Source organism: Amblyomma mixtum, chromosome 3, assembly GCF_055824585.1.
Source record: "Amblyomma mixtum isolate Tamu chromosome 3, ASM5582458v1, whole genome shotgun sequence".
NCBI classification, from domain to species: domain Eukaryota; kingdom Metazoa; phylum Arthropoda; class Arachnida; order Ixodida; family Ixodidae; genus Amblyomma; species Amblyomma mixtum.
Genome location: NC_143014.1, coordinates 93,239,542 through 93,253,488, shown reverse-complemented (window position 1 = coordinate 93,253,488; position 13,947 = coordinate 93,239,542). Strand labels below are relative to the sequence as shown.

Below are 13,947 nucleotides of genomic sequence, written 5' to 3'. Positions count from 1 at the left end.
CATAGCCACTGAGCCGCCGCGGCGACGGTTGTTACCGTGGGAAAAAGGATTACCGTGGTATGAGGAAGGTATGGGGAGGAGAAATGCGAAATCTGAGGGGAGAAGTAAATGTATGGTTTGCACGAGAACCATCGGAAGGGTTGTTACCGTGCAAAAATGAGGATTACAGTGGAATGGGAAAGGTATGGCGAGAGCGGAGAAATGCGCAGTCGGAGGGTAGTACAGTATAGTTCTAGACAACCGATCCGAAATGCGTCATGGCTACGTTTTCTCTTTGCTGTTCTCGTTACTGTCCTCGACATTGTCTCTAGCAATTTTTACACTGGAATCGCTATTGAAGCATCCACACAACGCCAAAGTGCTTCCTTAGGAAGTCACACACAACGAATGTCATCACTTTTTTCTATTTAAACTTTATTTTTGGCAGAAAAGCACTAGTAGCTTGTGCCTCCAAAGTAAACTCCTTGCACTGGTGATTCTGGCATTACCAGTCCTTTCTATGCTTTCAATTTTTATTTTATTTTTTTTTTTCAGGAAAGGAAATGACGCAGGATTGTCTCGCATCTCGACAGACCCCCGAACTGTGCCGTATGAGGGAAGGAAGGTGGCAGTGAAAGAAAGAGGTGCCGTATAGTTCGGGGCTCCGGAATAATTTTGACCATGCACCTGGAAATATTTTGACATCGCACAGCACACGGGCGCCTTTGCGTTTCGCCTGCACCGAAACCCGGCCGCCGCAGCCGGGTTCGAACCCGGGAACTTCGGCTCAGTAGCCGACCGCTCTAACCATTAAGCCATCAACTTCGAAGATTTTCCCTTCATTGTCCACAATTTTTTCACGGTGTAGCAACGTTAAAAATGAGTCGACTTGTCCTGCAGTCGGTGTCATTTCCTGGTGCTGAGAAACCAGTAGTTCTCGAAACATACCTCGTCACGGTTCCAGAAACTAATGAGACCTCCAATTTTGTGCACGCCATATATTTAGGCAAATAGGACATCGTTTCACAAATACGAAACTGGTGTGCTAAAGGACCACCTTCACCAGTGAGTTGTGCTGCAAAATTCAAAGCCTGATCACGGCTTGAGTGTCATGGCGAGTTCACTGTAGCCCAGCAGATGCAGGGACTCAACAAGGCTCCCTAGAGTGGCACTTCCATGACACTTGTGTCTCCAGAGCTCCAGCACGCTGCGCACTCGGTCTCTGCTGCTGTGGTGGAGATGCTTGATGGAGTGCAGCTCTTCCTCAGTGATCGGATCCTCTGTAAGTAGCAAACAAGTTTTGTTTTACCTTGATGCTCTACGAAGAGTCTCTTTTTTATTTTACACAGTTTTATTTCGTCACAAGAAAGCTAGCGACAAAAAAAAGTGCTCAGCGGTCCTGCTCACATTTAAGAAAAACTGTAGAAGCTACGTACTGCATGCATACATATAATTTCAGTTAAAAATATACACATTCTTCCCACATCAGAGGGAGTCGCAGGAAAATCGCCAGCAAAAAGGTACACAAAATACTCACGGCGACTATTTGATGCCTTTAGAATTGGTGCATAAATTTTTGGCCACATACACTGAACAGACACATTATTTTAAAATATATCTACAACGAGCTCCTAGATTATTGTGTCCGCAACCGACCAGAAAAAAGAAAGGTTTGTTCAGCATACGCAGCCGATAAAGTAGAAACCACCAGGAAATTGTTTCGTAGAATTGTGGCCACCAAGTGAATTCAGAAGATGGGTGCACTGCCAGTAAAGAATCAAAAGTGAACAAAATAAAAACGTGGGCCTAACCAGTAAAACGCAAGTTGGCGAACTTTTGCCGGGCCATGCGACCGTTACTTTCTAAAAGCAGTCACTAGCGCACCGCCCGAAAGATTGAGCGTTCGACGCTTGTCGGCAACAATTTGAGTGTTTCCACAACCAGGCGGGAAAAGTCATCAGCATATCCATTTTCTACCATGCAACGAATTGGCAGTGCGGAAAATATATTTGTCCTGATCCCCATATCAACGTCCGTACGGCCCATTTACACGTTTTTTTCCCTGCGAATTGCCATCGCTTCGGATAAACGGCTCAGCGATGAGAACATCAGCGCGAGTGGCAATCTTCAAGTATTGACGCTCTGAAAATAATACGCTGGTGTTAAAGTGACTTCAGATGATGCCTACTGAATGTCGTTAACAAGAAGGATCATGGAAGTCCATGAAGGATCGTCGCAATGGAACCACGCTGTTTGCTCCGTTGTTGTGTGCATGGTTCACCGGCATATTCACATTTGCGGTCAGTTCTGCCGTAAAAATGTTGTAACGTGAAGGCAAGCCAATGAAAACAGAACGACATGACGGATGGTGATGACATGATTTAATGCCTGAAGGCCTGGCGCGAGCGCTCCGTCCCGTGCCATGCATGCACGGTGAGGCCGAGGCACGACCCTCAACGCAGAAACGGGCACCTAATGGCCGCCGGGAATTTTCTACCAATTCCATGGAGGAAGGAAAGAACTCAAGGAGATGCGGTTACGTCACAATTTTTGAAGCCGGCTCACCCCCTACATGTCCGCGTATCAGCGCTATTGCGAATGACCAGCAGGAATTGCAGCAGACGACGCCGCTGCACTCTGCGTTACTATTGGCTACGCCGTCGGTCAAAGACTCCCAGTAGTCCTTGCGAAAGCGCGTGACTTCCGACGCACTTTTTGGCGTGCAGCTCGGATGGTGAGGGCCTGTCCTGAGTTTTCCTTCCTATATATGACCAATTACATTCGGCCAATAGGATGGTGACGTGGAAGTTGCATTAAAGTAGTTGCATACCCGCGGCGACAAACACGGCGGCGCCCTTCGAAGCAGGACCCCCTAGCTTGGGACTTGGGACTGAATTCATCATTATTACTGCCTTTTTCAGTGCTTTCACAGGCCATAAATGGGAAACTGGTCTTTCGCTTCGTCTCATCTCGCCTATAAGAAATGTATGCGTGATAAATTTGCTTTATTTTTAACTTAGAGTGACGATTCTGCCTCTTCTAGACTTACAAGGAGCGTCGGTTTGTTTGACAAAAATGGTTCCCGCCGTAACAACCAGATAGCCCCACAAGGCTGACCTTATCGTCGCGTCTCTGCGTACAAGCGCCGACTCCGACGCACCGCAATGCATTCGGCAGGCGCGATTTTGCTACACGAACGCCCAGCGTGCGTCCGGAGCACAGCGTTGCACTGTACTCAACCCCTCCGCTCCCCTTCGCTCGCCGATGCGGCTTTATGCACACTCCTCATCCTATCCTCCTAGCAGAAATAGCTAAAGCCCATCGAAGTTTAAGGGGCTTCAGAAATAGACTCTAAACAAGAATCAACCCAAATGGGAGTTTAAATGGTTGTCGTCCACCTTTAAACTTCATATGCGGAAACATTTACTCCATCATTATGGAGTAACAATGTGCTAACTGACCTATTTTACTCCCTGCACTCAGTAATGAGGCATAAAGGAGGATTCTCTTTCTTATAACTCCAATTTTTAAATGGAGTTTCTTGGTCTCAATGCACCCAAAGTCCTCAATGAAGTTAAAAAAACGTCATTTTGCGCAATCCGCTCCGCCATCTAGCGTCTCGTCTGCTTCTGGTCAGTCGTCTGATAATGGCGGTGAGTGACGACCCCTTGGTTACCATCGTCGCTGGATTTCTGCTCACTTCACCTCCTTCGCGGGCGCCTGCCGCGGTACAAGATATCGGCTTGTCGCCATTTTCCGCTACAGTAAGTTACATAATTGAACTGCTCCTGTGAAGCCTCCAGTGCTCTAACCATACCTGACCTTCCTTTGTTAGTGTCGCCATCCCGCTACAGTCCCCGCTTAGGCCTAACTCTCCCAGGCTTTTTCAGTGTGGTTGCCGCGGTGTGTTGCAGCAGATTATAGTGCGTTCCATGAGCACGGAACTACGATAGAACATAGTTTCAACGCTGAGCTCTAGATTGAGCTAATGAAGCTATATTTTTCCTCAGTCATATTGAAAAGTCAAGCCTTAAAGGGACGGTGAGGAGAGCACTATTAAAATTTTTTTATAGCAAAATCCGATAGTTCGGCATGTCATGGCTTTGTTGCCACTTGGCCGGCAGCGAAAGATGCATTTATTTCTAAGAAATTTGGATTCGAAGTTGAAAAAGTTTTTCCCGCCGCTCTGATTCAAACTTGGGATTCTCCAAACATGACGTGAACATGACGTAACGCAGACTCCGTGATTTCTGGCGGCCAGCAGTGCGGCCTAGCAGCAGCCGAAACGAAAGCTACCGCAGGCCGAACGTTGAAGGCATCTATCGGCTATTGCGGCCGTCACTACAGTCGCTTCGCTTACGTTTGCACTGGCGTTTTGCCAGCGTTACGATGGATCCCGCTCTCGAAGTCGTCAACGAAGTTCTTGCAAATAGACACCTTTAGCATACCGTGTACCTTGTTACCGCTAGCGGAATACCGGGAGCCCCCCCTAACGCCGGTGAGCAGGCGCTGATTGGTCCCGATGCTGCAGGCGCGCGCGTAGCTGCCGGGCACGTGGCACCATCTGGCGACGTCAAGGAGATTTGCGCATGCATTGGCTGCGCCTCAGTGATTTGTTGCTTCTCGGGTTCTAGAGTTGCTAGAACCATTGGTTCTAGCAACACTGCTTTGTCCTATGACGTCATCACGCTTGTACTTTGCGAGTTTGGCCTGTGGCGGCGATACCTGTATTTTGGTTCTTGCTCTTTTCTACGTTACAAGAGCTTTGTTGTCAGTATGAGTGGCGTTTTTGTAATCAGGAGCTGGTATTCTGCCGATACAAGCCAACTTCGATTTCTCCTCAGTGTCCCTTTAATGAAGTGAATATGAAAGCAAACACTGCCATTACAAGCTACCATCGGGGGTGCTTTCATTTTCAACTTTTCTGCTCTGGTTTTTAGTCAAATATAGCGTGGTGCATGACCGTGAAAACTACCCAGTGACTCCTTTGGTTTTTAACTACTGATTAAAATGTTACATCCCTTTATCTAAGAACATGACCAACCAAACGAACTCCTACAGCAAAAGTAGACGACAAGCAGACGACTCCTGCCGCCTACGCCGCCGCTGGGCTTGCAGACGGCGAAAAGAATGCGTGACGCGGGGTCACATTAGGGCATCGCAGTTTCCCTAGTTGGGTTGCCGGCGTCCCACGCAGCTACTACCCGTTTCCGCCGCTGTCCCTGCTGTTAAAATGAGCCTGAATGAGGATAAACATGACGCCATTTTTGGGCTCCATTTCTATGGGTAGTACCAAATTTACTCCCTTGTAATCCTAAATATCTATCTTATATGAAGGAGTAAATAAAATACTCCATTCGTATGGAGTAAATAAAACCTGTTTTCGGGTGTTCTTTAGAGGACAAGCCATTTACTCCCATTTGGGTGTTTTTTTGTTAACAGTGTAGCTAGAGACGCGTTTGAAATAGCTAGGAACACTAATAATAGCTAATGGATAGATGGATAGGAGCGCCCCCTTTGAAACGGGGTGGTGGCAATTGCCACCATGATCAGTTTTTCTTTATTTTTGTTAAACTGTGTTGTCAATTCTCATTAAGATTCGCCATCTTCTTTACCTACGGTTTCCTACACTTCTAACCTTATGTCACATCTCTGCTTTTCAGCCACCAATCCTCCAATCGCTTTTTGCTAGCTTCCACTGCAGATTTATTTACGTGACCATTGTTATCTTTAAACCTTGGGGACTCAGGAAGAGTGACTGTGCCTGCATCGACATCCGGATGGATACCATCACGTTTGAGTATGAGGTGTTCAATTGTTTCCACAGATCTACCACACACTGCACATGTGTCTTCTTCGTTTAATTTCTTTTTGTAGCTGCGCGTTCTAAGACACCCTGACCTAGCTTCAAAAAGTAGAGCACTGCCTCTTGAGTTATCATAGAAAATTTCTTTCCTGATCTGCCTTTTCCAGTATCGATACAGTTCTACACTATGCTTCTTTTCCATTGAATTAATCCAATTTAAAAAATAATAATAATAAAATATAAAAATAAGCTAAATAGCCTCATCGACGCGCCACCTGTCGACACTGCCACGAAACAAAATGATGTGGCGACCAGCGGGCGAAAAGCAAACGGGATGCCGCCTTTGAGCGTCGTCTGCTAGTCAGGAAACGCAATAAAGGGAATCGTGTTTATCGTTAAGCGTATGATGGCCCCTTTCTTTTCTAAGATAACACAATTACTTTGATGAATCGGCCGATGCACCATCAGCAACAAATGAAACGTGGACAAGATAGCCGAGTCCTAAACAAGAAAATGAGATGATCTTAGCGGTGAGAAGCTTAGTACAAGCGCAGATAAATTTCACTTTGAAGGTGCGATGACCGTCCTTTAGAAATGTGAATAAACATCGATTTTATTTGGCGCAATAAAGTATTATTATTATTATTCCTCCAGGACCTAATAAATTTGTTTTTATGTTCGCATTTCCGTTCTCTTGTTCACCTTTCATTTGTTACTGACTTACGTACCTTGTAGCCAGCTCCGCAAAATATATGTTCAATGAAGGAAGCAGCACGCTAATCTTGGTTGATGCCGGGTCGTCTGCGTGTACCCGTGAACATGACTCGACAGCGGCACGCAGACGAGAAAGGAACCTGCGAGGTGGCCGGTACGCAGACAGCATGGCAGACGTGAGAAGCGCATACTGTGCAATGTTATTGAATGCTGGTGATGTGTACGTGAGGGTAGGCGATGAACTGTTTTGTCGTTGGCTACGACGAAGAAAAGTTGTTCGCGCGGCAAGTGAAGAGCCGTTCTGCCACCGATGCTGCATCTACCAAGCTGAGTTGCGGAAATTTTCTAAATACTCACAGTATCTGTATGTTGTGCGACGTCAACGTTCGTTAGAACCGCAGGTGGCCGAAATTAATCCAGAGCCATGGGCGTCCGGAGGGGGGGGCAAGGGGGGGCGGCTGCACCCCCCTGGAAAATCACTCACTCGAAGCGTGAGTGATGGCCGCACGCCAGGGGCGGTGGTGCGCTCAGCCAAAAGGGTAAAAGCAGCCCCGCTTCCACGCTTTGGGTCACATCTGCGAAATGCCGCGTCCGGGCACGCGTCTTTACGCCGTTTTCAAACCACGCCGTCGTTAGCTCTGTTGAAGGGCGACCTGTTGCAGACATACAGCGGCACCGGCGAGCATGTGTTTCGAGCCGTCTTGAGATGGGTGTCTGTTTCTTTGATCTCTAGAGAGATAGCGACACGGAGGCAGACAGTGCACAGGGCATCTTCAGGAGGGAAGGACAAATCAGCCGTGTCCACCCCCGCTTTGTCGGGCTGCTCAGGGGCAAGCGGGCGAAGAGTTGGCGCCGCCGCCGCTCGCTGTCTCCTCCGATCCGCGGGAGAGCGCAGTTCGGTAGAAGCGCCGCATTCAGAATCTTCGGCAAAGGGGATTAGCTCCTTTTGTTCACGGCGACGCAGTCTCCAGAGGCGCCCCCACACCAGCGTTCCTTGCGTCTTCTCTGAAAACCAGCGCCTTTGGTCAACGCAGCCCGATGGCGCCTGCCTGGCTCGCCTGTCACCTCTGGCTGGGCCTCAAATCACAACAGCGCCCGTGTACTGTACGATGTCAGTGCATGGTAAAGAGACCCAAGTGGTCGACATTATCCGGAACTCTGTACTACTTTGTCCCTCATAGCCTGAGTCGTTTTGGGGCACTGAACACCATAAAAACACACAAAACAAATTTTCCGACCGGAGTGGCGAGTGTCCCTTCCCCTTGGAAGTCGCGCGGAAGTAAACCCTTGCACGTGTGCGCGCCTCTGTAGCCTCGTATACATGGAGCCCGACGTTGCGGGTCGGGTCGGGGTGCGCCAGATGTCGGGCTGACCAGCCCGACCCTACCGCGTATACATGAACCGGTTTTCTGTCGGGCAGAGACCGAAAAATGTCCGGACCCTGGTCAGTGGCCCTTTAAACCCCAATAAACCAATAAACCAAACCAATTCTTCAATACCTCATTCACGGGCCCTATTAGCTTTTTTGTGTGTATGCGTGTGTATGTGTGTCCGGGTCCGGACATTTTTGAAAAACAAGCCCACTGCATAGATGAGGCATCGAAGATAACCTCTGCAAAATACTAGAGCCATGCGCGCCCCGAAAAGCTGCGAAAATTCAAATCAAAGCCCGTTCGTTCTTTCCTTCCTTCAAAAACGGGCCCGGCCCACTACTCTGCACCCGCTGACGTCAAGGGGGGCTACTTTCGCTAAAGGCACTCCATTGGTGCATCGTTCTGACTGACGGGAGAAGGTTGGGCATAGCCTTGGCGTCGCGTCGTCTGCACAACGCTTTCCGCAGCGCCTTCTGTTCTGGCTCATGCCTACAAACCCGCATGAAGGAACAAAAAAAAAAAAAACTGCGGAGGGAGCGTGAGGCGACAGCCTTGAACCCTAGCCATAAAAAGTAAAAAAACAGTAAAACTGAGGGAGTTTTACTCCCCCCCCCGCCGTGATCCCGTCACGAGACGCTCTGCGTGCGCGCTCCCTTCTCAGTTTCTTTTCTTCTATGCGAGCCCCCCAAAACAAGGTTTTAATTAGTAGTGCAGCAGAGCCTTTCCCTCGCTCGCCCACTTTACCGCTCCGCACACATACCGCTTATCTTTCGTGCATCTTGCGTACGCCTTGACTCCAATGAATGACATATGCTTTGGAGCGGAGAAAAGACACAAACACACAGAACACAAACACGCATGGAGAAAAGCAAACGGGCGGTTGCCGGGTCCGCGCTTCGCCGTGTGTTTCGAACACAACCGACTTCCGCCCCTCCGCTCGTGAAACGGTGGGGAGGCCTAAAAGAAAATGAAAAGGTGGCTCGTTAACTGGGAATGACAAACAGATGTATGAAAGGATGCGCTCGCTAACAAGTCTAGGTGGTCGAGCCGATCGCGCCTCTCGATCGTTCAGTGTGCGGAGAAAATGCAAAAACCAAGAAAAGAATTCTATTGAAGGCGGGGCCATGACGTCGCCCTGTGACGCACTCCACAGACACCACGCCTCCGGCTTACACCGGAGAAGGAAGGGGTGATTTTGCCTTGCCGAGCCTACTCGACGAGGAGCGGGAGAGAAAAATTTCGAGGAGGGAATGGAAGGAGAGGAGGCTCGCTCAAAGTGAGGTAGAGAGTGTCTGCTGGCCGCGGGTGGGCAGGGGGCCTTTAAGAAAGAGCGCGCGCGCCGAGTGCTCCGAGTTCCTGCACAGCGCCAGCCAGACCGGAGAGGAGGCGCTAAGCCGATGCGGCAGCGTATACATGCTCCTTCCAGCCGGGTCGGGCAGAGCCAACCCACCCCCTGCAGTCGGGCTGGCCCAGCTCGACTCGACGGTCCCTTTGCTCGACCCCCTAGCGTATACATGAGCTGTGTTTGTGCTTCGGTGTTTTAGTGGCCGGTTGTCAACGAAGCTGAGAACAACCAAGACAGCGGACGAGAAAACGACGAGCGGCGAGCAGTGTGTGTGCCGTTGCTCGGCTGTGCGGATGCGCGAGCAAGATGGAGCGAGGTGTATGAAGCTGCGAGCGTGCATTTATCTTGTAAATAAGTTTTCGTTGTATATATAGTCATCTTTTGTTTTCAACGTACCCGTTCAACCGTTTTTCCAATCAATGTGTGTGATGAGTGTGCACCGAGAGCGTGTAATGAAGTACAGAAATGAATTTATCACCCGTGTAATCACGCAATTCGCCCAGAAAAATCCGAGGCGTCTACAGTTGCTGTTCAAGGAAGACTGACTGAGTGACAGTAGTTGCGTGTTTGTGACGATATTGTGCTGTGTGCTGGTCATCAATCCGGGTGAGTCGAGAACCCGTATGCAGCAAGACTGAGCACTTTTCTCCACGAAGTGACAGTATCTTTTTCCATTTTTTATTAATTTTAATTGTTTCTTCGTTGATAAACTCCAATGTATCTCTCCTAGCCACGCTTTAATTTGCTGTTTGTAATTTTTATTTCATGTGTGTATTTCACTTATTTTTTATTTATATATAAATAAATAAATTTACTCCGCAAATAGTGCCTTTTTGCTACGAACATACCCCCCCCCCCCCTCCGGCGCCAACAACCAATGGGGCCCCCCCCCCTGCAAAAAATTCTGCGGACGCCCTTGTCCAGAGCCCTCCATTACGCTCTCTCTGTTAGCTCATCTGCAAAGCCGGAAGTTAAACCAGACATACCTTACCCTTTTCCTGATGCAGTACTAATACTCATTACAAGGCCGTCTATGGAGCGCAAGACTGAAAGAACGGACGCGAAACACGTCTGCATGGGGAGCGTGCGCATTTAGGAAGGAGCCAGCGCAACGCGGCAGGTGAGCTGTATGAAGCAGGCAGCAGGAGGCGACAAAGGCTGCGACACAGGTGATGGCGCCAGTGCAGCGCCATGAAGCAGACAACCGCGATGCATGCCACGACGCATGCGCGCGTTTGCAAAATAAGGGGTAGGAAGAAGTATCCGCCCCACGGATCCCGGCTACCCCGGCACCGCCGGAGCAGCGGGAGTGCTAGTGCTAAAGTCACTGGAACTGCTAGTGCCAAATGCAAGCGCCATCTATCAGATGCCCCACCAAGCTCTCTCCGATGTAGCAAAACTGAGCAGCGGAGTCGGCGCTCCTGTCTATCTTAATCCGTGCGCTGAACTGAAAGTAGGAATGTGAAAAATGGCATGACGTCCCGCAAAACACCTGCTTTTAGCATAAGTATGCGTGCATATGGTGCTTATGGTACGGAGACAGCGTCGATTTATCCTCTTTTCTAACCAATCTCGGCACTTTAAAAAAGCGCGCTTCCGCCCCTCGGACTCCACATCGGCCCCCATATCTTTTACGCGAGGCACTCCACAAGGGTACCCCACTCCATTTAACATGGGCAAGACCCCACTTTCCTACCAACTCTCAAAAATACCCCACCTCCAGCACACCTATGCAGATGACCTTACTATGCGGACGCCGCCGCGGTGGCCCAGTGGTTATGGTGCTCGGCTGCTGACCCGAAAGACGCGGTTTCGATCCCGGCCCCGGCGGCTAGAATTTCTTTGGAGGTGAAATTCTAGAGGCCCGTGTACTGTGCGATGTCAGTGCACGTTAAAGAACCCCAGGTGGTCGAAATTTCCGGAGCCCTCCACTACGGCGTCTCTCATAGCCTTAGTCGCTTTGGGACGTTAAACCTCATAAACTAAACCAAACTTACTATGCGGCGCAGGGAAATACTTCAAACAGGCATAAACACAGTAAACGAATACCCCGAATGGTCGGACGAGTAGGCCTTGCACTGGCACCAGAAAATTCGTCATTTCTCCTCCTCCAGCGCAGAAACTACCAGAAAGAACAACCATCTAATCCACCTCCACATGGTAGGACACCCGATCCCTCGGGTACCTTCATGTAAGGTACTTGGCTAGTAACTACAGAACCTTCTGCACACGGCAATGTTGCCTCGACAACCCATTCATGCCAGCAGTTCACATAAACGATCCGCCGCATCATCAAACGCCATGCAGGAGTGAGGGGGCCAAGCGAGACAATACACGCCTTCATCATTATCAGCAACAGCCTAACTACGTCACTACAGGACAGAGACATCTCCCATATCACTCCACACAACCCTGTCCTATGCCACCTGCGGCACCCTCATCCCCGCAAACGTATCTCACACGCCCACCCGACATTCTGCCGCCCGCCACGTCCAAAATTCTCGTACAAAAATTCTGAATATTGAAAAAAAAATTAAGATACTGTTATGGAAATATTGAAGGTGATGGTCCATTCTTCTGATGTGTAGCAATATCTTTCTTTTAACGTGTTTCCATCGATCACACCGAGCAGTTAAGACTGCCATAGAAAACCATTGGGGAAAGCTTTTGACGATAGCAAAAACATTAATAGCAAAAAAAAAAATTCAACAGTGCCGTCAGGTTGTCTGCGGATATATTGATTGTAATACTGAAATCTTATATGAAAAAAAAAATGCGTTCACAAACTTTTCCCGCTCAAAAATGCTTTTGTCCAGAATTGTTGGGTATGACTACGCTTGCCTTCTCTTGGAATCCACTGTTACGCTGACCTACCGTCGCTTATCTTGCTTCGCATTACAGAACCCTCCCCATACCTATTCCTTCTTAATTTCGACTAGGATGTGTCTTTAACTCGCGTTTGTTTCCTGACCCACTCTTCTCTCTTCCTGTCTCTTACTCATCATTTTCCTTTCCATAGCTCGGGGCTCGCACCGGCCGACTTCCCTACTTTCTCGGATAACTCTCCCCCGTAAGCTCAGTCATCCCGCCACAACCCTCCCTCGACATGACCTTAGTCCTTCAATGCTTTTTGAGTTAGAAGAGCGCTTCTTCGGCATAGCAATGCCAGCGGTGTGGTGCATCTGAATACGGCTTAGACGTGCTAATTAGCTGGCTGTTTGACTAAAATTGAATAATTAACTTTTTAGCTATTACTGGTAGGCTCCTTATTTGTTGGGAGGCTTGTAGCTCACCGTAAGTAATACCCATGTAAGTTCGTAGAATTTAGAAAATGCCATTCTCGCCACGGCCTAAACCAAAACCGCGTGACCAGCAAGAGCGTTATCCACGCCTGAGAGACTATCTATTCGCTCACCGCGCGCGCTGCGCGAGGAGCACGTGACACTCGCATCGCTGAGCGACGCGCGCGCTCGTAGGCGTTGCTAGCGCTCTTCTGGCCACGCGATGGCAGGATGGAAGATAGGAGCGTCCCCTTTAAAACGGGGTGGTGGCAGTTGCCACCGTGACGTTTTTTCCTCTTAATTTCTTTCAGCAATCCGTCAAACTTATCCTGAACATGGAACCTTACATCACCGTCCTGCTTTTGAGCCACCGATTTTCCAATCGCTATTTTCTAACTTCTACCGCAGATTCATTCACTTTACCTTTGTTATCTCCAAATCGTGGGGTCCAAGGGACAGTGACTGAGGCTGCATCGACATCTGGATGGATGCTGCCATATTCTAGTATGTGTAATTGTTTCAACAAATTTACCACACCCTGCACATGTCATCTTGGTTAATTTTTTTTTTGTAGCTTCGCGTTCTAGAACACCCCCGGACGGACGGACGGAAGTTAGGAGCATCTACCCCATTTGAAACGGGGTAGTTGTCACCATGCTTGGGTTTTAACTCGAGAGCGTTAAAGGCCCCGTTCACCAGAAGATTCGGTGTCGCCGTTGTCCGCGTCGGCGTTGTGAGCGAAAAATCACGGGCATTGCTCTGGCAGGTGGCCCCCAGAGAGCAACCTAGGAGGTAGGTGGGCCACCAACGTCAGGCGACTTTGTGGCGTCATCACACCCTGTCCACCGGATATTGCTCGACCGCGGCAGTTAAATTAATGATTGGTTGCTCGGGAAGAGCAACCTGGGCCGCACAAGGGCCACCGCTAGGAGCACCTGCCATCGCAAAGCAGTGGTGCATCGCTTAATGGGACACTGAAGCACTATTTGTGAAAATCGAGCTTGAAGCGGCGTCCCACAGTTTTTCATGCCACGTACTCGAATATCGAACCCAAATTAGGCAAAAACAAGCGCGGATTGCCTTCTGTAGCAGAAATATGCAGCCGGCGTAGCAGGGCACATCGTGGGTCGCACCGCCTCCCGTGATTGGTCAAGACGTCGTGACGACACATTGAGGACAGGAGAAGCTGCCGCTGGGGATCCGGCACTGCTTTGAGTGTAGATCGCAGCTTTCCGCGGGGTTGTAAAAGCGGCGACAATTTTTTTGCTCACCCCCAAAGAAAAGCATACTCCAATTCGTTCATTCCACGTATCATCTGAAACCAAATAAGACGCAACCATCTAAGCCTAGCCCGAGCGTATGCCAGCGGGAAAGGCGCGTATGCATTCCCTGCGTAAAAGGCGTCAGCGAAACCTCGGTTCGTATTCACGGAAAGGAAGTGCGAACAAT

The 13,947-nt window shown here is 49.3% G+C and overlaps 1 protein-coding gene across 1 annotated transcript in view; it reads right to left on the bottom strand.

The window, feature by feature from the left end:
- Positions 1–962: 962 nt before the first annotated feature.
- The window catches only part of LOC149350959 (uncharacterized), a 31,074-nt gene continuing 18,089 nt past the window's right edge, over positions 963–13,947 (bottom strand). Inside the window, exon 5 of the mRNA XM_089580125.1 lies at positions 963–1,259. Coding sequence (XP_089436251.1) covers positions 1,075–1,259 — 185 coding nt within the window. The 3' untranslated portion in view covers positions 963–1,074. The remainder of the gene's footprint in view (positions 1,260–13,947) is intronic.